General features: G+C 35.5%; 1 protein-coding gene across 1 annotated transcript; it reads right to left on the reverse strand.

Annotated features, from left to right (window-relative positions):
• Positions 1–7,439: 7,439 nt before the first annotated feature.
• Positions 7,440–24,372, reverse strand: LOC142342178 (formylglycine-generating enzyme-like). The gene is made up of 7 exons (XM_075393403.1): positions 24,171–24,372; positions 17,690–17,764; positions 13,407–13,612; positions 12,655–12,769; positions 12,191–12,301; positions 9,340–9,399; positions 7,440–7,903 (listed from the first exon to the last, which is right to left on the reverse strand). Exons 1-7 carry the CDS (start codon positions 24,342–24,344, stop codon positions 7,748–7,750), a joined length of 897 nt encoding a protein of 298 aa, XP_075249518.1. The 5' UTR covers positions 24,345–24,372; the 3' UTR covers positions 7,440–7,747.
• Positions 24,373–27,993: the final 3,621 nt, after the last annotated feature.

Here is a 27,993-nt window from a genome sequence, read left to right on the forward strand (position 1 = left end):
TTTTTCCAATTTTCGGAAAGTTATTGTTTTGTTCCAGGTTTATGCGTCTTTATGAGCCAGTGAAGATATTCAAAGCTTGGAATAGGGAATTTAGATAGTCTCCTGAGACAATGAAATGGTTCTGAAGAATTTAATATTTTGAATTTTGGCATGATTTGTTTTAAACTTACAATTGTTTTCAAAATTTTTGAAAATTTTTGTCTTTTTCTGAGGTTAAGGATAATTACTGGCCAATAATGCTGGTGCTAATTGGGGCCAATACTGGTAACAATTTTCCGCTTTAAACCTTACTAGTATATACTTACCTCCAATGAGGTTATTTGAAGCCACCCTCCAGGCTCCCTCCCTCCCGACTGAAGCAGGCTGCAAATGATTAGAGCACCCACTAGTCATTTGAAAGCAATTCTTCGACGTTAGTCGTTTATGTTTAGTTAATTGCTCTTAAACGAAATATGTAGCAATTATATAAGTCCTCTCGGTCTTTTTTTATGCGATTTTCGCTTGACCGATTTCTTTGTCTGACACATCCGACTTTTCGTCCTCAAAAACGGGATAAACAGGTAGCTCCCAATTGTTGCCCCCCATCGCCCCCTCCCGTCCTCCCCCACACACCACTAACCGCGGCTGACTACTGACAAACAACAGTTCGCTAAAAACGTAATTCTATACTAATCTTCTACTAGTTTTCAAGTTTTTTTATGGGTTTGATTATAGGTTACTGAATAGTTTCTAGTGGTAGTGAAATTGTTTTAACATATTACCAGCACGAATTTTAGCTTTTTTGCGACAAAATTTAAGATTTTTTTCATTTTTTTAGATTTCTTTATTATACACGTATTTCCAGACGCAGGGTTCAAAAAACGTCACTAAGAGTCTGATAATAATTAACTGAAAAATTTTTATTTGCCATGAAATAGTTTCCAACTTTTTAAAATCAAATTTAAGCATTTTTTGATAAATTGAATTTTGTTTTTTTTTAAAAAACTTATGTCGTTTTTTTGGATTTCTCCAGACTCAGGGGGTAAGGAACCTCCTCTAGGGTTTGACAGTAGGTTTTTGTATAGTTTCTGGATGTAATGGTATGGTTTTAAAGATTTTAGTATCACAAATTTCGGCATTTTTTGACAAAACTTGAATTTATATTTTTTTTTGCTTTTGTTGTCATCATTCGGGTTTTTTCAGCCTCAGGGGTAAAAAAAAACTTCAATTAAAGTTTGATAGTGAGTTACTCGAAAAATTTTTTGGTCATAAATCAGTATTCAACTTTTTATCGCAAATTTTAGCAATTTTTCAAAACTTGGAAATTTTGCAAGTTTTTTGAATTTTTTGTCATTTTTTTTTACTTTTCTCCGGCCTCAACCTCCTCTAGGGTTTGATAATAGATTCCTGCATGGTCTCTAGATTTGATTGAAATTTATTCAAAATTTTAATATCACTAATTTAAGCAATTTTTGAAATTTTTGCAATTTCAAGATTTTCGAATCTTTATGAATTTTTTTGGGCGCCAAGGTCCTCGAGACACCCTTCAAGTTTTGATTATAAGCTGTTGCACAGTTTCTAGATTTATTTGAATGAATATCAATATTTTAATGACTCCAGTTTCAGCAACTTTTTGATAAGATTTAATTTTTTTTCAAATTTTCGGAAAGTTATTGTTTTGTTCCAGGTTTATGCGTCTTTATGAAAGCTTGGAATAGGGAGTTTAGATGGTCTCCTGAGACAATGAAATGGTTCTGAAGAATTTAATATCTTGATTTTTGGCAAGATTTGGTTAAAACTTACGATTGTTTTCAATATTTTTGAATATTTTTCCTTTTCTGGGGTTAAGGATCATTACTGGCGAATAATGCTGGTGCTAATTGAGGTCAATACTGGTGGAAGTTTCGCTTTAAATCTTACTAGTGTTATATACTAACCGCCAATGAGGTTATATGAAGCCCCCCTCTCGAGTTCCTTAGTCCCATTCAGGCTACCCCCTCCCGACTGAAGCAGACTGCAATTTATTAGACCACCCACTTGTCAATTGAGAGCAATTCTTCGACGTTAGTTGATTATATTTATTTAATTGCTCTCAAACGATGTCTGTAGCACTTCTATTAGTTCTGTTGGTCTTTTTTGCGATTTATCGCTTGACCGAGTTTTCGTCTGACCTATTTGACTTTTCTACCTCAAAAACGGGATAAACAGGTAGCGCTCAGGTGTTACCCCCATCAGCCCCCAGTGCAGCCCCACACCACCACCCGCGGTTAGCTACTGATGAACAACCGCTCGCTAAAAACGCGCGAATTTGTACTAATTTTCACAAGTTTTTCGAAAATTTTTGTCATTTTTATCAGCTTTAGATGTCAAAGAATCTCATCTTGGTTTTGATTATAGGTTACTGCATAGTTTCCAGATTTGATGGAATGTTATTCGAGATTTTAATATCAGGGGTTTAAGCAATTTTCAAAATATTAGCGTTTTTGGGATTTTTGAATCTCTTTGATTTATTTATCGGGCACCATGGCCTTGGGGACCCCCTCCAAGGTTTGATAATAAGCTGTTTCACTTCTTTTTTTTGGAATGGTTATCACCATTTTAAGGACTCCAGCTCTAGCAGTTTTTTTGATAAAAATTTAATTTCTTTTTTCGATTTCTCGGAAAGTTAATGCTTTGTTTCAAGTTTATGGATCTTTTTAGTCATTGAAACTTTTAAAGCTCGAAATAGGGATTTTATATAGTCTCCTGAGACAATGAAATGGTTTTGAAAATTGTAATATCTTGAATTTTAACAAGATTTGGTTAAAATTTACTATTGTTTTCAAGACTTTTGAATATCTTTGTCCCTTTCTGGGGTAAAGGATCATTACTGGCCAAGAATGCTGGTGCTTTCGGGTCAATACTGGTGGCAATTGTTCGCTTCAAATCTTACTAGTGGTTTATACTTACCTCCAATGAGGTTATTTGAAGCCCCTCTCTTGAGTTTCTTTGTCCCATTCAGGCTACCCCCTCCCGACTGAAGCTGGCTGCAATTGATTAGAGCACCCACTTGTCAATTGAGCAATTTTTCGAGGTTTTTCGGTTATCTTTAATTAATTGCTCTCAAACGATGTTTGTAGCACTTATATTAGTTCTGTTGGTCTTTGTTCTGTTTATGCGATTTATCGCTTGACCGAGTTTTCGTCTGACCCATTTAACTTTTCTTCCTCAGAAGCAAGATAAACAGGTAGCGCCCAACTGTTGCGACCCATCCCCCCTCACCTTCAACCGTGGCTAGCTACTGACGAACAACCGCTCGCTAAAAATACATAAATCTCTACTAATTTTCAGATTTTTTTCAAGTTTTTTGAAAGTTTCGTCATTTTTTGAGTTTTATCAGCCCTAGATGTCACGGAGCCTCATTATGGGTTTGATTATAGGTTAATGCATAGTTTCTAGTGGTAGTAAAATAGTTTCAACTTTTAAACATCACGAATTTTAGCTTTTTGTGACAAAATAGGCCACTTTTTTCATTTTTTAAGATTTATTTTGCATTCTACACGTCTCTTCAGACGCAGGGGCCAGAAAACGTCGCTAGGAGCCTGATAACAATTAACTGAAAAATTTTTATTTGCAATGAAATAGTTTTCAACTTTTTACTATCAAATATTGGCATTTTTTTGATAAACTGCATTATAAGTTTTTCTGAAAATTTGTTTCGTTTGTTGGGTTTCTGCAGACTCAGTAGCCAAGGAACCTCCTCTATGGTTGGACAATAGGTTGCTGTATAGTTGCTAGATGCAATTGAATGGTTTAAAGATTTTAGTTTCACAAATTTTACCATTTTTTTGACAAAACTTTTTTAAGGGTTCTTTAAAATATTTTTCGCCTTTTATTGTCATCGTTCGGCTTTTTTTCGGCCTCAGGTTTCAGAAAACTTCAATTAGAGTTTGATAATGAGTTACTTGAAATTTTTTCCCGGCCATAAATTAGAATTCAACTTTTCATTTTAAATTTTAGCAATTTTTTTAAAACTTGGAATTTTTTCAAGTTTTTCGATTTTTTGTCATTCTTCAGGTTTCTCCAGCCTCATAACCTCCCCGAGGTTTCGATAATACATTCCTGCATAGTATCTAGATTTGATAGAATTTTTTCAACATTACTAATATCACTGATTTATGCAATTTTCAAAAAATTTTCAATTTTAAGATTTTCGAATCTTTTTTGAATTTTTTTCGGGCAGCAGGGTCCTGGGGAACCCCTCCAAGGTTTGATAATAAGCTGTTGCACATTTGCTAGATTTTTTAGAATGGTTATCAATATTTTAATGACTTCAGCTTTGTCAATTTTTTGATAGAATTTAATTTTTTTTTCAAATTTTCGGAGAGTTATTGTTTTGCTCCAAGTCTATGGATATTTATGAGCCAGTTAAACTATTTGAAGCTTTAAATAGGGATTTTAAAAAGTCTCCTGAGACAATGAAATGGCTTTGATGAGTTAAATATCTTGATTTTTAGCAAGATTTGGTTAAAATTTACAAATGCTTTCAAACTTTTTGAATATTGTCTTTTTTTGGGCTTAAAGATCATTACTGTCCAACGACACTGGTGCCGAACGACACTGGTTCAATATCACCGATTTAAGCAATTTTCAAATTATTTTTAATTTAAACATTTTTGAATATTTTTGTTTTTTTCGGGCAACAGAGTCCTGGGGACCCCCTCCAAAGTTTGATAATAAGCTGTTGCATAATTTTAACATTTATTGGAATGGTTATCAACTTTTTAATGACTCAAGCTTTAGCAATTTTTGATGAAATTTAATTTTTTTCTACAAATTTTTCGGAAAGTTATTGTTTTGTTCCAAGTTATTGATCTTTTTGTGCCAATGAAACTATTTAAAGCTTTGTATAGAGATTTTAGATAGGCTCCTGAGATAATGAAATCGTTTTGAATATTTTAATATCTTGAATTTTAGCAAGTGTTCGTTAAAATTTTTGATTGTTTTCAAAATTTTTGAATATATTTTTTTCCTTTTCTGGAGTTAAGGATCATTACTGGCCAACGACTCTAGTGCTAATTGGGGCAAACATTGATGGCATTTTCGCAAATTTTACTAATGGTATATTTTAAACTCTAATGAGGTTATTTGAAGCCACCCTCGTGAATTTCTCAGTCTCATACAGGCTACCACCCTCCCGACTGGAGCAGACTGCAATTGATTAGAGCTCCCACTAGTCATTTGGAAGCAATTCATCGACGTTAGTCCTTTATGTTTAATTATTTGCTCTCAAACAAAATTTGTAGCAATCATATAAGTCCTCTCGGTCTTTTTTATGCGATTTTTCGCTTGACCGATTTTTTGTCTGACCCATCTGGTTTTCGTCCTCCGAAACAGGATAACAGGTAGCGCCCAACTGTTGCCCCTATCGCCCCCCCTCACCCCCGCCCCCTCACCAGCGCACCCCCTACCCCGCAAACCTCCAACCGCGGATAGCTACTGACGAACAACCGCTCGCTAAAAACACACGAGTTTATACTAATTTTCACACTTTTCTGAAGTTTTTTGAATTTTCTTGTCTTTTTTTGATTTTTATCAGCCCTAGATGTCAAAGAATCTCATCATGGGTTTGATTATAGGCTACTGAATAGTTCTTGATTTGATGGAATGTTATTAAAGATTTTACTAACACTGGTTTAAGCAATTTTCAGAATATTTGAATTTTTAAGATTTTTGAATCTTTTTGAATTTTTCTTGGGCACAAGGGTCCTGGAGACCCCCTCCAAGGTTTGATAATAAGCTGTTGCACAGTTTCTAGATTTATTGGAATGATTACCAATATTTTAATGACTCCTGCTTTATCAATTTTTTGATAAGGTTTAATTTTTTTTTCAAATTTTTGGAAAGTTATTGTTTTAATCCAAGTTGATGGATACCTATGAGCCAGTGAAACTATTTGAAGCTTTAAAAAAGGATTGTAGGTAGTCTCCTGAGACAATCAAATGGTTTTGAATGTTTTAATATCTTGAATTTTGGCAAGATTTGTTTAAAACTTACGATTTTTTCAAATTTTTGAATACTTTTGTACTTGTCTGGGATTGCACGATCATTACTGGCCAACGAAACTTTTTAAGTATTACTGATGGGTTACCTGAACTTCAGAGACAAAAAAAGGTTGTGAGTTTTTATTCACTGCAAAATCTGGATACCAATTTTGTATGTTATTGTAAGTTTTTATAAGGTCAGAATTTTTTTTATTTGATTTATTTCTTAACCAGGCTAGAAAACAATGTTACAGAGTCGAATCAAGCTCAAGCTCGCCCCACTAAACCGTGAAATTTAGAATTGCGTTGATGCCTGTAGCAGTTTAATCTTTCTGATCTTGCATTTTGCAATTTCTTGTACCACCAATTTTTCGTCTGATCGTTTTCTTCGTCTGACCACTTGACTTTTGGTTCTCAGTAACGGGATTAGCAGGTGAAACCCAAAGGACATTAAATTACTGAGCGCGTCTAGTCTCTATGTTTGCGGTTCACTAGAGGTTGTGGTTCTTAAAGTGCCCCCTACCCCCGGCCCTTGTCCACCTCATTCCACTCCCTTAACTCCCCCATCCACACGTCCTACATCTTACAGCTGAACCCCCCCCTATTGAGCTGGCGTCTCTAAGTTGTAGCCAGCTACTGACGAAGCCAACCGTTCGCCGGTCGTTTGAGATTATTTCGCCCGACGGTAGTCGGTTATGTTTATGTAAATTGTGGAAACAATTTTTTGTTTGGTTGTCTAGTCTTGATCTGGTGGTCTGCTAGTCAGAGTTTAGAATGTATTTCAGGATTGTTCTGCTATAATTTATGAAGATTTATTCAGATCTTAGTGCCGTTTGAAGCGAAATTGGAGTACTCATTTTGGCAACGCTAAAGAAGGAAGGGTATCTAAAAGCAGTGCGCTTGCGGCAAGGTTTGTAGCAATTATTTTAGACCTGTGGTTTTAATGCATTTTTTTGCGGGACCGATTTATTGCTCGAACATTTTGTTTTATCGTCCTCAAAAACAGGATGCACAGGTAACGCCCTGAGTGAATTTTGTTCTGTTAGAGCTTTGCGGCTCACTAGTCTCTAGTATGCGATTCACCGAAACTGAGTCATAATTTTATGCTTTGAAGAGCGGTTCTTAGAGTTTGAACCTTACCTCACTGTACATTGTTCCACTCGTACCCGCTGCACCCCATGTCTCTCTAATTAAGCTAAAGCTAGTCTCCGTAAACTTGCAATACTGACGAAGCGAACCGCCTGCCAGTCATTTGAGAGGAATTCGCCCGACGTTAGTCGGTTGCGTTTAATGTGTTTCCTGTTAGTTGTTTTTGCATTTTTTGCATTTTGAGGTCTATTTTTAGAATTCTCAGTCAAAATTTGGTAGTTCAGAGTTAGCCATGCTCTGATCAAGTTGTGTGATGTCTTGTCTGACGCGTGGAGACAGCACAACTTCAAAATGCTCTACTGCCACCATTCATTCAACTAATTCAGGCAGTGGGAATTAGGCTAGACCGAATTCGACTAAACAATTTAATGTATCATTGTCATTATAAAAAAATACATCAGCGCATAAACACAACTTTTTGTTAGCAATGAAACAGGACCTTTTCCGTTTGTGCATCCAAGTGCGATATGTACCCCCAATGACAGAATAGGAGCTACAAGATAGATACACGTGCTCTTGGGGGTCAAATAATTTGAACCCACTACGCTCGGGGGAGGGGGGGGGGGTACGGAAAAGATCAACGAAACATGTTTCTATCACAGTTCATTTCTATTCTTTTCATTCTTTTTGTAATCTGGGTCAGTCTCGGGATTTGGACTGGCTGATTTGACACACCGGAATCCGAGATTGTAAGCTGAGGTGTCGGGCGAATTGTTGCCGCGAGCTGCACATCTGTATCGGTAGCAAAAACCCTAAAAATAACTTTTTTTGATTTTTTTTAGTAAATGTTGCTGCAAAAAAAATGGCTTGTTTGCGGTACAAACCTAGCTTCATACATTTGTTCTATCGATTTACGCCAAATTTAACTATTATGATATAAAAAAATTTCAATTGAACCGGGACAAAGTACAATTAAAGAAAACAAGGAGAATCTGTAATGTCCGTTTGCAAAGTGTTCGAACCGTTCAAATGATAAAGATTATATGTATTTTAATAAATGCTATTAATGCCAACTAGAGAAGGCGTATAATTGTTCCACCCAGCTATTGTTTCCGCAGCTATTAAAAATGTAACCGTATGAAGAATAATAACATAATAAAACAGTGAAAATGTAAGTATTTATCGAGCCTCTCCCCAACTTTTAAAGTAAACTTAAGCGTCAATTTTTTAAAAGCTGCTTTTGTCAATTTAGGTTTTATAGTGAAAACAGCTTCAGAAATAAATTTTTGGCTGAGTTAATTCTGGATAGTCGCAGTTGACACCAAAGCTGCTCCATGAACTGTTAACGCGTCCTCACTTTCACCGACCTAACTTTTTTTAGCCTAGTAATTAGAAGTTACTGAATGCTCTCTTTTATGAAGGCTTCATTTTAAACAGTCAAGATATCAATTTTACTTGAAAATTTATTAAATAAAATGTATATAAAATGCTCATAAAATGAACACGCGAAACGTGAAAAAGTCAAAAAGTTTGAACCTCATTTTTTTGAGTAAAAAATGACTTCATCAACCGATTTAGTTTTTCAAAAGATTTCCAATGATACCATTTTTGTATCTCTCGTCAAAAGATATAGGGGGTCAAAAAGTGGGGTTGGTATAAAGTTACTAACCCCCATTTCATTGAGGGTTTGGAACAATAAGTTCCTCTAGGCGCGATGAATTGTTGGTTATAGTAATTAAAAGTCTTTCCCTCACTTTAACCAGGAAAATCGATTGTGTAATTGCAGTCAATAAAGTCCCCACTCAACAGATATTTAAACTCTTTTTATAAGTCCAGGTCTAAACCTCAAACCGGGGTAGCATTTTAAAGAGCTCATTATCTATTTTGATTGAGGGTAAATACTGAAGGATCTCTAACAATTAGAAAATGTGAACCGTGTTGCTTTGCCTTAGCATTAAGCTTAAAATTAGATTATATGGATCATTTTTAGGTATGTCGTACAAGCTCAATTCGTAGACTGAATTGACATCTTTGACCGAGCGCATGATCCGACTAAATTTCGCTTAAAATCAAGTTTGTCCAGAATTTAGTGCGCTTGAACAACTGTCCAGACACAGTAACTTTGGACTGGCAATTACCGGTGTGCACTCGAATGAGTCTTATCTGATGTCATTTGGTTGAAATCATTATCGGTCAGAAATAATCTGAAGATCTGTAGTGAACTGAAATATGATGTTAAATTAATTACCTTCTGGCACATGAAAGATCCTCCTTTCTTCACTTTGTCTTTCCCACTGGACGGTCCAGTCTGAAACACAACACTAATTTGGCCAAACGCCCCAACATTAATAGAATTCAATGCAGTGAAGCTGACGCGCAAGAGCAATTAAGAGCGTGAAGTAATTTGGAGCGGAAGTACAAATTGTATATTTCATAGGTTTTTAGAAGCTAGCCGCAAAAAGATACACATCTATTGAATCTCACAATTTTTAGTTGTTTCTATTGCTTTCCATTCTCGAGTAATTTTTTCCATCTTGTTTTTTTTCCAACTCCAAGAATTTTGAAACGGTGCTGAAGAAATTTCTTAATTGAGTTTATTAACCTGAATAAAATTCGCTCAACTTATTTGTTTTTTGAGTAGATTTGAATGTAGGCAAACTCAAGCGTCCAATATGTCTGACATGAGCAGCGGGGCACTAAATGTCAATCGAGGAACTAAATGCTTTGCAAGTATCATCATTGCCTAAGGCTCTTAGAGCACTTATAGCAGTTAATTGACGTTTGAAGAATAAATTGACTTCAATCAGTTACTCGATCAAGCAAACAAAATCGAGTAAACTTAACGTTATAAACGCTATTTTACTTATCACCTAGATTAATCAATCTTTTTGACTATTGTAAAATTTTTGTAGCAAGAACTTGTAAAAACTATTACTTAGAGGCCTTGACTCTCAAAATGACTGATCTGAAAATAATAATTTAGTTCAGCTTTTTTAGACAAGTAGTAAGCAACAACAATAATTGAGTGACCCTTACAAACTTTAGTAGTAGATCGATCATAGTTTATCATCAGGAATATTCTTAATTTTAATCAGTAAAAGGCCTTTAAACGACCAAGCCACTAAAACTTTCGACAAGGTCGACGAACAAGTGGAACCAAAAAAACCTGGGTGGTGTAAAGCTCAAGAACTAACTTGTGAAGATCGGATTCAGCTGAGATTCTTATGCAGGCTTAACAAAGTGTTACTTGGGTGACCCCCTCACAAAGTAACTGAGCTCAGAAAAGTAAGGCTCCCATATCGGTGTAGGATTCGGAGAAACTGATTTTTAACTTCTAGAGCGGTAATCGTACCATTGTGATGAGACAAAGTGAATAGTTCTTTTTTTCATTTTCCCAACTTTAGTTCTGCAAGGTTTTAGAGAGTGATGTAAAGATATCATATGCCAAGTCTCATTATGTTACTATAGCTATTGGAGAAGGGAGCTGAGAAACTGTTTCATAGATATAGTCTGAAATGAGCTGTATTAACTCTGAAGCTCTGAAGATGACCAACTGATTAATTGGTAGCGTCTTAAGTCTGATACGGCTTTTGTTTTAGTTCGAATAGCTTGAGTAGATGTCAGCAATGTATAAAGAAGGCGTTCAGGTTATTAAATTGTTATTATATAGTCATAACAAACTAAAAGTAAGAAAAGCATAACTAATGTGGTCCATAATGCGATGTGAAAAAATTCTTTTGTTTTGATCACTCTTGTACGTTAATGGTTTATAAGTTACTGAGGAGTAGAACAACAACATTACGAAATCAGTTTCATAACAGAGTTGTAGCTTAAGAGTTGACCTGTAGAGAAGTTGTGATAACAAAAACCTTGTTGAGAGATTTGAACTGACTTGATTAATTCAAAACATCAGTTTGCGCGATTGGAAATCAGAACACCGGATAACCGCATTAAGATCAAGCGGCCTAATTGAGAGCTATTTGGAGCACTTCTTGTGTGGTTGTGATAGAGAATAGTAGCTCTTTAGTTGCGAATTTGGTTACAAATTTGAAGCTGTGAACTATCTTTTATAATAAAACACTGGTTGAATTTTGATTTCATTTTGTGATCTTTTGCATTTCTTGTTCATTCATTTGATGTTATTTAATTACGCGAATCAATTCATTATTCCAACTCGAGCTTCCTACAGCCGACAAGAGAAGCGTGGTGACAAAATCACCCTCCAATAGAAGTCTGAGAGCCATCAAAACACCCCTTTCAATATGTTAGAGTTTTGGGCGCTAGTCGGCCCCCAGCTAGTCAACCTAAGCAAAGTACAAAATTCTACAATCGGAATAATGAATATCCCCCCGTGGGTATTCTGAAAATACTCATGAACTGAAAAAGCTCACAAAAATATCATAAAACTTCGCTGAGAATATGTTACCCAGGCTGTTACTCACTTTTTTTTAATTAGATTTGATAAGTTTCACGTGATTCTAGCGTGTATTTGTTTTGTGTAACACTTTTTGTTTTAAAAGGTCTTTTCTGTTATACTCCCAGAGGCTTTTTGCTTTCATGCTGGCTTTTGTTGGAAATAAGACAAAGTGAAGTGCTGCAATACAGCTTCCGCATTTTCAAATCCCAACTGTCTATCAAGCTCACTTTAGTTTATTCAAACAGTGTTATCCCCAACCATTGTTTATTTATTGTTCAATTGAAGATCAAAAAATTTGAGTAAAATTGTTGTTGGTAAACTCACATTCCTAGTAAAGAAAAGGTCAGTTTATAAATTTAGACACTCACGGTTACGATTGGGTTTGCTGACACATAGACTAAATGTTTTTGCATCATCGTTTTTAAGGGAGATGTTTGTATTAAAAAGATTCAAGTATCAAGAGGAAGTTATTATTTATCTAATATTAGCTATTATTTATGAATTAAAGGCTTCAAACATTGATATCAAACATACCGACACTCTTTCTACGTTTCGAAACCGTACGACGATACCGAGGAAAAAAACGTAAGTCTTCGTCGTTTTTGTTTAACTCAAACCGCAAACACCCGCAATTTTCCTGCATTTAACATCGACTATTTCTGGAGTAGGGTTTGTTGTTTACCATAGAATTAGAAGCAGGTGAGTGTTTGTTGGTGTACCAATCCTGCGTCCATTCCCACACATTGCCAACCATGTCATACAGACCCAGACTGGAGTTGGGAAAAGAGGCAACCTGAAACAGATCCGGGTCAAGGAATTTTTGGAAAAATATTTCTTTTTTAACTAGCGTTGACTAGATAGTAAATTATCTTCCGCGACTTTCTTACGTAATTAAGCGGTAAATATACGTTGATCGTGTTCAAATTATGCCACATTGACGCCCAAAAAGGAGCAAGGATTTGTTGCTATTTGTCCCAGCTGTAGTCCACGCCTGAACTTGTGTGTTTAAAAGTGTATTTAAAAGAAATTTGAAAAAAAAGGGAACTGTTCTCGTAAAACGAGCTGCTCTGGATTTTTGTCTAGAAAATGATTTTGATAAATGATATCTAATTCTCCGATATTTGAGTTTTTTGCGCATAAACCTACTGGTGCAATTCCAGCGTATCCATCCTCCTCCAAGTTTTCAGCAGGGAATTTGCCCTGCCAGATGTTGAGGAGCCACTTTCCATCTTTGGTTTCTCTGTTGCCCCAAGGGAACAGTCTGGATAACAGAAGTATAGGAATATAATTAAGAATTTATAGAAACAGACACTGGGACCTAAAATTGAGCAATTAAAAAATGAAATTTTCCCGTAAGATTCCTACTGTTGTGATTGAACTTTAGTGTATAAGTTCCTGCAAAGTTCTTTATACAATTGTAACAAAAATTAGGCGTGTCATAAATTATGCAATTCTTGAAATCTGAAAAAAAAAATAAAAATCAAATTTTGCATTTTTGAGCTCGTTTGTGATAATCATTGGTTAATTTCACAGAACAGCAATTAAAAAGATATTATTTATCTATACTGGTTCGGCGCCTCAGAAGACATAAAATTTCACGACCAAGCATGCCTCTCCAATGTAGTAACTAAAAACACCGTTATTCGTGACTAGGCTGTAAAAGAGGCATAGTGCATGCGATTTTATTTGTATTTAAGATCAGGCTGTTCAATTATCATCTTTTTTGTAGGAATCATGTAAATTAAGAGGATAACAGGGGGGTTAAATACTTACGCGTTAAAAAATCTCAAATGACCAATCATCAAGTATTATTTATTCAAACTCAATCACGAAACTGCATGAAAGTGAGGGTCTTGACATTAACGCTATGAGATCTAGAATGAAAAAGTCTTTCAGACCTCTGTGGTTTTCCACCATTGCACGCTCTCTCCCACTCTGCCTCAAACGGAAGCCTCTTCCCCGCCCACGCACAGTACTCTGTAGCATCACTCCAGCTGACATGCACTACGGGGTTGCTCATCCTGTCCATCACTGAGGAACCTGGTCCTTCTGGCTGTTTCCAGTCAGCTCCATCCACTGGCAGCCACCAAGGTGCTTGGGCAACCTACTAAGCATCAGAACTCATAAGACAAGAATTGACGGCTTCTAAAAACATTGATTTTTTATGCCTTTTCTGGACAGTCGTTATGAGCTTGGTCAATTTATCGAGTCTTGCAATATCAAATATTTGGCATGGTGTAAACTCGAGGAGGAAGATTATGTCAAGATTCGGAAGTTTGCAAAAGAAATTAGGGATGGACTTTTCTGCAGCTGTTAACGTGGTGCAGTTTCACGAACTTCAAATTTTCTGCTGCTCAGTTGTAAAAATTTCCTCATGCGAGATCAATGTATTTTCAGACACATTTACTGTGAGTTTAAAAAAGAAACTTTTACGAGTGACTTTAACGACTTTAATTAGTGGATTCACTACAGGAATCCAGTCAACGGGCTCTTTTCTGCTATTGCCCCCAGTCTTATATCGTCAATCTGTTTGCACCTTCCAAAATTCTATTTTTGTTACTTATCGATTCTTGTTTTGATAACGGTAATATGTCGTAATATCAGAGCTAAATTGAAAAGATTTTTGATCCCGATTACTTTAAGAAAATGATTGATAAAACTGTTCGTGTGCAAGATAAACTTCGAATTGATAAAAACACACATTATTAAACTGCCGGTTCTTCACGCATTAGTCATCTACAGATTGTAATTTTTTACATGCGCGTTAATTTCAAAACTTCGCTGCAGCATTATATTGTAATTTCCGTTTGTGTTTAATTGACTATGTGAGTTTATGACATCCAAAAAATATGCTATTATATGCATAAAAGGGGGTACGAATTAAAGTGGGGGGTATGACAGAAAAGAGCCCATAGCCTATTAGGCTGGCTAGCGTCTGTACAGCAAGTTTAACTTAATTTGTAAATGGAATGCCGTCCAAATTATAAAAACATAGCTGGCAAATTGCCAGAAAAAAGCCGCAATAGCTTCATAGATCTGTAGTCTCAAAAAGAAGGTAAAAAGACAGACCAAAAAAGAAACTTATTCTTTTCCTTAAGGGCTGAGATGTTAAATTTTGATTAAAAATCTGTATTACTTATTGCTGTTTCTATTAGCTGCTCTTAAATAACCTTCAATAAGAGTGACAAGCACTCATTTGACCTTATCTCTTTGAATTTAAGCAAAGAAAAAGTCGATTTCAGAGTGAGGAAGTCACTTTTAAGAGAGGTAAGTCACGTGTGACTAAAACTTTAATCATGCGAACGAACAAAAAACTAGCTCCACTAAGAGTGAAAAATGACGTCACGCACGCAGTTCACGAACGATTGAACAAAAAGCAGATTTGAAGTGGTTGTGACGTCATATGGTCGTAACAAAAATCTTGACGACGAAATAAATAAAAAAACATAGCCGGAAGAATTCCGGAAGCGACTCGAAGCACCAAAACTTCACAAAAAGTTGAAGCTATTACCTTTTGTATTAAAGCACTAACTCTTTACCTCCCCGGGTCTGATCTACAAATCGATGAAATTTAAACCACAATCACCAAGAGAAAGAAAAGGCAGCAAAATTTTATTATTGAAAATGTTTGGTAACGTTAAAAAAGTCTGAAATTTTTAGGATGGTCGAAAAACTGATAACTTGACAAAGCTGACAGGGCCATCAATTGCCCTCAGATAATTATTGATTCTAATCGCAAAAAGATCGCGAAAGCAAACGGCAGATAAAAACTTTTCAAAAAAGACAGGAAAGTCAAAATTATTTAAAAAAGAGTGCTCAAACTTAAGAATCAGAGGACCACTACAATTAGATTTCTAATCACGGCAATTAAGACCAAACTAATACACGATTCTTTCTTGTTATATATATGCTAGACAACATGATTTCAAACTAATTCAAAAATTAAATTAATCATAGAAAAACAAAAGCAACAGAATAATATTCAAAGGCAAAAAATCGTCTGAAAACAATACCAAGCCCGGAAAAAAATTGCAATGAATAGTAATAATTAGAAATGTTGGAAAAGGATTTCTAGCAAACTCCCAGTACTGACTTATTTTGAATTAAATCAATTGCAAACCGAAGAAACCAAGATCTAAGAAAAAGCTGAATTCATTCAATTTTTTAACAACTGAAAAAATCAATATAACGAATATGAAAGTAGGTGCCAGGACAAAACTAGAATGATACAAATGAGAATGTGAAGAATATGGACACAATGTTAGGAACACCGTAACAAAAAGACCAATTCTTGATTTTTGAAAGTTAAAAATCAAATTTAAAAAAACCGAGAAAAACGAGTACATTTCATTGATCAGCATTCGAGACATAGAAAAAAAAAACGAGTCATTCGAGACAAAAATCCAACTTGCTGAAGAGAATAAAACAAGAAAAAGCAGAATTCAGACATGCGAAACAATGAAACATTTTGCAAAAAAGTGGTCAAAAAATATTTAAGACTGCATTTATGAAAAAAATTTAGCTGTTTTTTCAAAAACTTAACACCAAAAATGATTGAATTTTTATTGAAACAAAATTAAAGTCCCTCATGTTCCCCAAAATACTATTTCTAGTAATTAAAATCAAAATACAAAACAAAAAACTGAACAAAATTGGCGAAAAACTACGAAAATCGGATTAGCAAATGCACAATTTTATGAAACAAAATTACATCGAGGTAGAAAGAGGCATTGAGTATAAGAATTATCAAAAGGAAGTTACCATATTAACTGATTTTTGACAAAAACAGCTAAAAGATCCAAAAATGAAGAAATTAATAGAAAAAAGCCAAAAATTACCTAAAAAATCAAGAAATATGTGCCAATTTCGCATTTGAAACGCAATTTCAGGCTACGCAAAATAGTGTGCTATCAACTTCCGGGGTTTACATTTCAACATAGCATCGATTAAAAATTACTTCTACAAAAAACCAAATTACAAGCAAAAAAAAACTAGGCCACTTAGACGAAAAAACGGCTAAAAACGGTTATCTATATGTGCCATTCAGTCAAAGCTACTTTTCTATGTCAAAAAGTCATTCACTAAACGCAGCGCATGATCAAAAAACTTTTCTCGCTCAAAAAAAATTAGTTCACACTGCAATTTTGCTCACTTTCGCTTTTAGGTCAAAACATCGTCTGAACGAATAGTACTTCCGGTAAAAAAAAAACCTTAAGGAAACCAATACTCTTCGAGTCGTAAAAACTAAGGGAAGGCCAATAATAGCCTCAGCTATGGCTTCGCGGCTATTAATAAAATGAACTAAGCTCAATGTTACATTATAGTCTGTTGCTATGTACATAATGGCACATTTAGGGATACCGGATTCTTCTTGCCACTAGGCTTTTAAGGATCTCTCAATTGACTTAATGCACATGTCGCTCGGATTTTTCGTTCATACCACATGCGAGCAATATTTCCCGTATATGACAATAAACGCTCAAAGGCGGCAAAGATTGGAGCGTTAGCAAAATCCGTTTTGATTTACTCTGGCCAGTGTATTAGGATTATAAAATAGAATCTGCGTACAAATTAGAGTAACTTTACCCGCTTCCTAAATTTGCCAATAATTACATCGTAGAGACAGAAAATGCTCTGTACCGGTTCCAAGACAATTGACCCAATTCCATTATATCCAACTTGCCAGTATACAAATGCAACTTTATTCAATGTCAATTTTTGTACCATCTTGTTTAGTTGCCAGAGCGACTATTTGGATTAAAAAATGGACTTGATATGAAACCATTACGACCGAATATGGGATTATATCGTCCACTTAAGTGTGTTCAAACATCCTTGTAATAGCGACTGCGAATGTAATCGAATTTTTGAACAAAAAGGTTAAAGGGCAGTTCGTAAATTCGCATTGGGTCCAATGGCATTGAGTATAATGAAAGCTTGGTTATAATGGCATTGGATATAACGACAGCTTGGGTAAAATAACGGCTTGGATATAATGGCATTGGGTATAATGACAGCAGGGGTATAATGGCATTGGGTATAATGACAACTTGGGTAAAATAACGGCTTGGGTATAATGGCATTGGGTATAATGACATTGAGTATAAAAGCATTGGGCAAAATGTCATATAATCTTCTGTATCAGAGGACCAGTTTTTATACGACGCAAGAATGCACTCACCGACTGCTCAATTTTGGCATTCAGTTCTTCGCTGACAAAGTTTTGAAGGACAAATGAGTTCTGAAACGTCTCGGCCTGAAACATCAAAATATGCAGTTATAGCGACACAATTCCATTTGATAAAACTGCATATATTAGTACTTCAAAAACTAGATGCCAGAAGGACCACCAGAAAGCCCTTACTCTGTAATTAAAACATATGACTGCTTTGAATTTAGTTGTAGCAACCCTATAGTTCCATTCTGTTTACGTTGATAAATAATATAAGTACTCCGTCTGGAAAAACATCATACTCACAAACTTCTGCAATGTGCTATGTGGCCCATTCAACATCAAAACAAAAGTGCTATTATTATTTTTCCAACTCCTGAATGAGTTCTGATCATGGGGGAAAATGAATGATTCAGAGAGTTTGGAGATTTTCTGTTGCCAATTTTGGACTATTTGACCTCAACATTTCTCAAGTTTTGTATGATATGGTCGAAAGCTTCAGAAGATATAAAAGTATCCATGCAAAAAGATTCTGTAAACCTTTACAACGATATACTTAATATGAAATCATTAGTGTTGCGGTAAACAACCTTTTGACCTTCATATTTCGAGAGCTTCAAAACTTCAATTCAAGATGACATCTGCAACAAATGCAACAATAAGTTACCACGTGATTTGAACTAAGAAATCATAATTTCATCTGATTTTATCAAAAATACTTGTCTCCTATTGAGCTTGAGTTCTTCTTAAGCATAAAGCATTTAAGTCTTTAAAGCGTTTAAAGCAAGTCTAATTAACAAAAATAAGTGTTGCGACGCAACAATTAGACCTACCTTGCACTCAGCAGGGTAAAACATTATTTCTATCAAAATGTAGACATTTTTTCACCTTTAGAACAGTTTTTAGATCAGAACACATAGTAGTTTCTCCGATCTTTTCCTATATTAAATAAGGGGTATTGGCACCATCTGTGCTCCTAACAGGAATTGTTCCAACCTATAAAATAGGATTTTTCAAGGGAATGTGGGAAAACAGGAGATATGGACAATCATTGACAATTTGAATTCAAAGTGCGGAGCCGAAAAAACTATTTTTACTAATTAAGTAACGCAACTTACAAATACTAATCAAATTTTTTGTGACCAAATGTTAAAGTAATACAATCTTTAGATAAGGGCTATGCCATAAAACCAGCTTCATTTATGCTTATTGGAACCTCGTTGGTAATGTTGAGCCTAAGCCGCTAAAGATCAGATAATTGCCTACAAGGTCACAACAATTCCTTTGAACTCTGACCATTTTCTTTTTATCTTCGAATCAAACCCCATTGAAATCTGAGAGTGACAACAATAACGATGAGCAATTTTCGATTTTTGTCACGTTCTAAAGTTAACAGAGATCATGCCCTCGCCGAATGGCGGAGAATGTACCAATCTAAGAATGGCAACGATATGCTTGATTCAGTCATCAATATCTGTGAGAAAATTGATAAAAATCACGCATCAATTCAGACTGTTAAAAAAGGGGGGAAAGTTTTAAGAAATCTGAGCCCTGGTTAACACAAGAATTGAAGCATTTGATTGCCCAAAAACATTTTTTGTTCAATAAATCGAAAAAACGTCATGGCAGCGAGACGTACAAAGAATTTAAGCATTTAAGAAACTTGGTTAATAGGAGACTAAGGGACGCCCACAACAATTTTTGCATCAATTTCTTCCAAAAACTACCAACAAGTAAGAAACAATGGAAGTTCATTAAACAGAAGATCAGTTCGAGTAGAAAAAGATGTCAAGGTTGATAAAATCAGATTAGACAGTGGTGAAATTTTAAGGGGACCAAAAAATGTTGTCAGTTGTCTAAATAGATCATTTGCTAATCTAAGTGATTTCAAAGGTTCGGATGTTGCTTGTAAATACTCTGATAAACTTAATATACCTGAATTAACATTCAGAACAGTGACTAGAAAAGAATTTTATTCAGCCATTGACTCGCTGGACGATAACAAAGCAGCAGGACCTGCTGAAATCTCAGTTTGACCGATAAAATCCAGCAAATTAGCTTTTGGCGTACATCTACAGTTCGCCCTAAACGATTGCATTAAGGAGAAAGTTTTCCCAAATAAAATGAAACTAGCCTATGTAACACCAATTTTCAAAAAAGGTGATAAATTAGATAGCACAAGCTATCGATCAGTTTATGTGTCTCTGAATTTTGCAAAAACCTTTGAGCGCCTCCTTCTGACTCAGATGATGGATTTCGTTGATAAGCATAAAATTATAAACGAGAGAAATTCGGATTTCAGAAAAAATTATAGAAACAGAGTCAGTTTAAGAACTGGTGGAAACAGTTTCGTCTAATTTAGATCAAAGAAAAGAAACTGCTGCTATTTTTCTAGACCTTGCAAAAGCGTTTAATTTCATTTCGCATATCATTTTCCTTAAGAAAACTGTAATTTATGGTTTTTACCAATAAGCGAAAGAATTACTGTTTTCATTTCTTGCCATCCGCAGACAAAGGGTAAAACTTAAGTGCATGTTCTTTGATTGTGAAATTGTGATTCACGGTGTGCCATAAGGAACTGTTTTAGGACCACTCGTTTTTCTTTTATATGTGAACGATTTCTCATCTAATATAAACACAACGGAAAATGTAATTCAATTCGCAGATGACACAAGTATTGTCTGCTGTGGACAGAAAAGTAGCTTACATGGAAAAGTCATGGAAATTTAACAAAAAACACAACAATATGTAGAGATGAACAAATTAACTTTGAATACAAACAAATTCGAAAAACCGAATTGATCTTTTTCTCGCGCAATAATTCTGATTTTGGATTTTATTTAAAAACGAATTCTCAAAACACCAAAAAGTTGCAGATATCTTGGTATTCCAATTGACAGAAATGTTAGTTTTGGGGAGCAGCTGAATAAAACTTAAAAAATGATGGCTCATGCTATAAGATCAATTTACCTAATAAGATGTTAAGTTCCCCTGAACGCGCCCATTTTTCTTCTAAAATCACTTGTGCTTTCACACTTATCATTTTTGGCAATCTTTCGTCAAAGTTTATCTGCAAAAAACCTAAAACGCCTTATTCGACAGATTAACTGGGGTATAAATGTGTGCTTTCTAAGTAAAAAGTATGTCAAAGCGAGAGATCTGCTAATCCAGACAAAGACACTACCAGCTGAGCTAGTAAAAGCAAAAAAGTCGCTTATCAAATTTCGTTATGATAAAGCCAGGCCAGAAAATTCTGAAAACTTTTACGGGTATCTGAGTCTTCAAAATACTCGAATAAAGCATTTCAAAATTTGAAAAAATGCCAAAACCAGCTGTGGATTGAATTCGATTGTTCGTCAATGCGTACAAAAATGGAATAAGTTACCACAAGGGCTTCGGTTGGCAAAAACTGAAAACATTTTTCAGAAAACGTTGAATGTTTTTTGCTCTCACAACATGAAAAAAATTCCTTTGAATGGTAGCGTAGAAGCTTTTAAAAGTTATTTTTATTTTTAGGAAGAAAACAATCGGAAGAAAATTGTGATTCTTTAAGAACTTTGTTGACGTTTATTATTAAATTTTGTTTGATTGATTTGAAGTTTTTTTTGTTTCAAGTATATCTAACCGTATGGTTTATGGTTATAATTTTAATTTACTTGTGGCAAAAAAATACAAAAAAAAAATCTGAAAATAACGAAAACCCATTAATTTTTTTGCAAAAAAGACCATTTTAAAATGATAAACCAACAAACGCCAATTGAAATGAAAAACAGTTCCGTAATCATTCAACAGAAAACAATTGCTGCCAGTCATTCCTGAGAATAAGCCATGAGACAGCAATATAAACAGTAAATACAGTAAAAACTTTAAAATATTTTGTCAAAATACCATGTGAAAAAGTCACTGTAACCCTATATTAGAAACTAGAAAAATAAATTGAGTTTTTTCAAGTCTTAGTAATGAACTGACGGAAACTGTCAAGACTGGGTAATAAAACAACAGAAAGAGACTGAAGAATAAGTCGAAAAATATGGCAACAAAAACGGGTAAAAACACAAAACAAAAATTTTAAATTAGAATAAAGTTTTATTTGCAGTAGAAACTGCCAACTAAAAACACTAATCAGTTTAAGCTGATACTTCATTTAAAACCATTCTGAACAGTGATTATTGGTACTAAGTGTTTGGACAACAAACAGAACAAGCATGCTAAAGCTCAAAAATGAAAACAGAAATTGAGAAAGTACCTGTTGAAAAAGATAAGAATAGCAGTAACTTTTCATGAATTTTCTTAAACAGGTAATACGAAGTTGCATCAGAAAACCTTTGTGACTCACCCTTAACGAGGTTATGTTACAAAAAAAACAAAAAGAACAACAAATACAGGCAACAAGTGAAGCAAATATTATATAAGTGAAAACCATTTCATTTGTGGCCACTGCGATACTCGAACAATTGAAAATATACACTAATGAAACACTTGTATCATTTTTGGCAGCTTTGGAGAAAATATTATAAAAAGCAGGAATGACATCGAAATGAAAGTTTTCAAGCCCTAGAATGGCTCATGTTTGTTTTCGTTGTCGTTTTTGCTTTGTGGTGAAAAGAGCGACAACTACTATTTGATTTTGATAAGTCAATCTTGAGTTCAAAAATTTTTGAACAGATCTTGAGACAGCGCGCAAACAGAACCCAAAGTTTTATATTTTAGAAGAGCCAAGAGAAGATGAATAATAGTTCTGAAATTGCAATAAATACATTGCAATAATTTAAAAATTTAAGCCTTCTGCGTAGTGAAAAAATCAGGAACAAGATTAACCTCCTGCCTCATTTTTTCTCGAGAGATCGAACAATTGAAATCGTTCCTTAAACAATCGATTTAGTTTGTTTATCGTTGCAAAAGATCGATCTGCTAAAATTGACTTTGCGGCGAAAAAAAAACATGTAAAAATAAAGTTCCTTAAACCAAACAATTTTGGAGATAGGAACAATGAGTCTTTGTATTTAGTAGTAGTTTTCACAAAATATTATCCAAGAACGTATAGAACTGCTTCTCGGATTTACTGCCAAAGATTAACGGGAGATGCGGCTGAGAAATTGAACGTTTTGTCTGAAGAAATGAGGTCTATACTTAACTTATCGAAAAGGTACGTGCAGTTAAACATCATAAAGTAAAGATTGTAACTAAGTAGTGCGTCTCAATACAAAATTTTTTGTCTTTAATTTTGACTTAATTATCTCTGATTGCGACGCAAATTCTTTAAAAAAACTAGGCTGATTGAGTTGATTCTACAACTAACTTTCCTTCTCTTTTTTATGTCGCTTGGGATGGAGAACATGCTGTTTCAATTTTCATGGAATCTTTTTTCCTGATTTTAGACAGCACTGTTAAATTGAATAGCCTTACAACAGTTTTTTCTGTCTAAAAGCCATTTTTTGATATTGAAGTTTCTAAGCAGGCGCAACTACTGTAAAAGTGGACTGGCAATGAATTGTAACTAGCATCTCTCACTTGCAAGCCTAGTGTGCTAACCATTCCCACCAACTGGTCTTAAGCTCTCACACGCGGGCATCTCTCATAACTCTTACTATTATTCTTTCCTGTTCCTCATGGCTTCGTCTCGCTAGCTAAATATAAGTTGAAAAGGTAAAGCTTCTTAATAAGCTATTTTAAGCTTAATTCAAGCTCAATTCACATAAAACAATCAAGTTCACATTTTGAAATGCCGAAAGTCTGCAGTGTCTCCGCAAAAATTGGTAGTGACTACGAAAACGCCAGAAGTTACAATGGCAGAAGTTGCTATATACGTAGCCAGAAGTTGACTTCCATGAACTTTTGTCATTTTAGAATGCGCACACTTCGTATCTAAATGAGCAAGGTTACGTGATTCTGCAGGCGTCACTTTGAAATTCTGGCGTAACATCTCGAACCGCTGCGTGGTCCTGCTTAAACGCCAGAACTTCGCAGTGACTTCAAGCACAGTCATGTAACATATAATTAGGTTGTTCTCTTTCAAACTTCTAACATGGTGAATTTTTCCCTCATCATGCTACCTGACAGTCAAAGCAGAGAAAAAATAAATGCAAAGAAAAAGAAATAAATTTATGCAAAGAAAAAATAAACAAGCAGAAAACAGCCTAGATTGAAAACTTAGAAAAGGTAAAACTTTCTGCGAACAGCTGTGACATGTGTGATAAAGTCAGTATTGTCCATTTGACACAATCCGTTTGTACTATATTCAGTTTGGGACAACATTAAAGTAAGCAATCAGATGACGTCAGGTGTCAGATAGCCGCATACGTGGCGTAGAGAATTAAATTTAATTTAGAAGTCACTAAATTTTTTTAAGCAAAGATAGGATACCAGTGCCCGACAATTCAGTTCAGTGAGGGGCCAGACAGGAGTTCAAAAGGACCGAAAATTTTCAGTTAGTTTTTTCAGTTAGTTTGCAATAGTGTAATAGTTTAATTTTTAAAACCCCATTATTTACCTCCGTGACATATCCAGTATTGTCAACAAACAATTTGAATTGTTCATTTGTGACTTCTGTTTTGTCGATGTAAAAAGAAGGGACTGTGTTCTGTCTCATTGGACCCTCGCCATCTTGAGGTAAAATTGGTTTGTCCAGCCTAATGTCAGTCAAACCTCCTAGGATAAAAACCATGGAATCATCTATCGAGTCATCTGTCACAATTGCATTAGAAAAAACTAGCAAATTGGAGATAAAAAGATAACTATTTAAAAAATTAAAGCCAAACAGATTAACTTTAATTGATCTTGCTGCTGTAGCCATTTTTCAAAGCTGCAGTAAAATTTTGCAGCAATATTTACTGCATACGAAAACGCCTCAATGTCGATAAGGAAAAAGTACTAGTTATAACTAAGTCCTTCAACAAACTTGCTAGTTATAACTATGTCACACAGTAGCGTATAAGCCTGTTTGCTAGCTGAACTACATTTAGGATAAACTACATTTGATGTCACCATAAGCTGTGTTTGCTCATGAATCACTTTGTGATAAGTTTAAACATGGATGGCAGGGGTAATGGTGGTGGTGGGCGGGTGGATGGTGGTGGTAGTGGGCGGGGGTAATGGTGGTGGTGTTGGGCGGGTGGATGGCGGGGGTAATGGTGGTGGTGGTGGGCGGGTGGATGGCGGGGGTAATGGTGGTGGTGGTGGGCGGGTGGATGGCGTGGGTAATGGTGGTGTTGGTGGGCGCGTGGATGGCGGGGGTAATGGTGGTGGTGGTGGGCGCGTGGATGGCGGGGGTAATGGTGGTTGTGGTGGGCGCGTGGATGGCGGGGGTAATGGTGGTGGGCGGGTGGATGGCGGGGGTAATGGTGGTGGTGGTGGGCGGGCGGATGGCGTGGGTAATGGTGGTGTTGGTGGGTGCGTGGATGGCGGGGGTAATGGTGGTGGTGGTGGGCGCGTGGATGGCGGGGGTAATGGTGGTGGGGGTAGGCGGGTGGATGGCGGGGATAATGGTGGTAGTGGTAGGCGGGTGGATGGCGGTGGTATTGGTCCTTTTTCAGCACATTGGAAGTACTGTGAAACATTCTACCTTTACCTGCATCATCTCCGTCCCTCCTGAACGAAGACGTCTTTTCCTGGAGCTCTGGTGTCAGTGTCAGCCGACGGCTCATCCGACGAAGGTCGCAGGTATTGTTTCCTCGGGTGAAATCAGTGCGATAGAGTGAAATCAGTGCATTACAACTATACTACCATCAGTGCGATACAACTATACTACCATCAGTGCGATCGATCCAACTACTATACTACCATCAGTGCGATAGAGTGAAATCAGTGCGATAAACTAATATAATAATAAACAAACTGACTCAGTTAACCCCTTTTACTGACCATTCTATCAATTAACCATATGATCAATTAATTGAGTTTTACCACTGGCTTTTGCGTTTTTTTCCCAAGTTCCGGGCGATTTAGCATACTGATCAGTAAAAAATCAGGATAAAATTCATTATGTTCAGGAAGAATTCAGAAACTGAGATTCATGATGTTCAGAAAAAACTCAGAATTTACTCTGAAATTTACTATGAAATGGCGAATAAGTGCCCTGATCAGAGCTCTGCGCATAGAAAAAAACAGAATGAATTTTTTATGATTCAGTACTGATTTTTAATGACACTACGGTCCGGGTACGTAAATTACTATGTATATAATGGGTCTGTTAAGCTAAGTTGAACAAATGGGTTAAGGACCAGGTCGGGGTACCTACATGGGAAGTGACCTCTGATCAGACCCAATTCAATAGGAGATGGTGTTTCCAGACCAAAATCACAGCTTCTGGAGATGGGTTCGAGGTCGCGGATGTCGGACAATGGTTTGATTTGGGTCTGATCAGAGGTCACTTGAGTGGTCAACAAACGCTTGAGACGTGAATGAGCGTTTTTGTCGCTGAGATGCATCCGGTTTTAACTTTTTTTCAGTTAGTTTGCAATAGTTTAATAGTTTAATTTTTAAAACCCCATTATTTACCTCCGTGACATATCCAGTATTGTCAACAAACAATTTGAATTGTTCATTTGTGACTTCTGTTTTGTCGATGTAAAAAGAAGGGACTGTGATCTGTCTCATTGGACCCTCGCCATCTTGAGGTAAAATTGGTTTGTCCAGCCCAATGTCAGTCAAACCTCCTTGGATAAAAACCATGGAATCATCTATCGAGTTATCTGTCACAATTGCACTAGTAGAGACTATTAAACTGGAGATAAAAATATAACTATTTAAAAAGTTAAAGCGAAACAGATTATTGACGAAATTGAAGCGAAACGAAATTGATCTTGCTGCTGTAGTCATTTTTCAAAGCCGCAGTAAAATTTTGCAGCAATATTTACTGCATACGAAAACGCCTCAATGTCGATAAGGAAAAAGTACTAGTTATAACTAAGTCCTTCAACAAACTTGCTAGTTATAACTATGTCACACAGTAGCGTATAAGCCTGTTTGCTAGCTGAACTACATTTAGGATAAACTACATTTGATGTCACCATAAGTTTGTTTGCTCATGAATCACTTTGTGATAAGTTTAAACATCAAAGTAGCATTTGGCGTTTAATTCAAAGTTAAACTATAACACACTCAAACGGGACTGGTACTAAGATAATTTCATTTTTGAAAAATTATGATTGTTAAAATTAAGAAATTTAATCTTTTGGTTTTCTGCTTTGAAATTTTACGGCTATTTTCATGCATATTTCTAAATCTTATAGTAGATCATGTTCTAGTGTTTCCCTGAATCACTTTCTGTTGACTTGAAATAAAGTTATTTCTGCTTCTGAGTTTTTGAAAAGTATATCTGGCAACCTATTTTATACAATTAAGCCTCAGTGAAAAATCTGAGATGATTCAGAACAAATAAGCTTGAAACATGTTTTGAAAGCGTACTGCATAACAAGGAGGATCGTTAATGTGCGCTATTACGTGTTTTTCCGACTCCCCTCATCTGCATTCTTGTCATTATGTTCTATTAAATTGAAACAGAGATGAAAAGAAAATAACAATCATACCTTCCTTCGGAACATAAAATTCGGTGTGCCCTCAAATAAAGACAGATAGAAGTATCGTTACAAGAAGAATCGACATAAAATATAAATGTCAAAAATCTTATGGCAAATTTTCAAAAATCTCATTGGATAAAAATTAGAAACATAATTAACCTTTCTTGATCTCGGAACAGTTTCACCAAAATTACAATAAGCTCATGGAACCAACAGCGGAAATAAGCATTGTCGGTGTTTGTTTAATATTTGGAAACTTGGAAACTGAAAGTAATGTCATTCTTGAATGTAATACCATCAGCCTCTATATTTCCAAGTCACGAAGAAATTAATTAGTCGAGAACAATATTCAGGATAATCAGCTTAAAAAGCGTGGATTCTTTACAATTACGCTCCAATAATTTTTGAGAAAATTGCCATAGCGTGTGCGGTTTTATACACTAAGTTTCCTTCACCGATTACAGTTATCGCTTAATCTTTATCCTGTACCTCTTACAAATGCTTTGTTTATATTGTTAACTCACTCGGATTTTGAAACAAACGAAATCAATTGCATTGAGAGTCTTAAAAAGGACAAACTTGATTTCACTTTTGGAAATTTTGTTCAAAGCTCTAAACTTAAATCAAGGTTGAGCAACTTTGATAGAAAATTTAGAGCTTTGAACTAAATTTCAAAACGAATGAGAATAGTACACGTCCAGCAACCCCATGAAAGACAAGATACCGTAATTTCCAACTGTAGAATGTATTTTGGCTGTTAGAAAGTTTCTAGCTGAGGACAGGCTAGCACCCAAA

The sequence above is a fragment of the Convolutriloba macropyga genome, chromosome 7 (assembly GCF_964194025.1).
Source record: "Convolutriloba macropyga chromosome 7, txConMacr16.3, whole genome shotgun sequence".
Taxonomy (NCBI): domain Eukaryota; kingdom Metazoa; phylum Xenacoelomorpha; order Acoela; family Convolutidae; genus Convolutriloba; species Convolutriloba macropyga.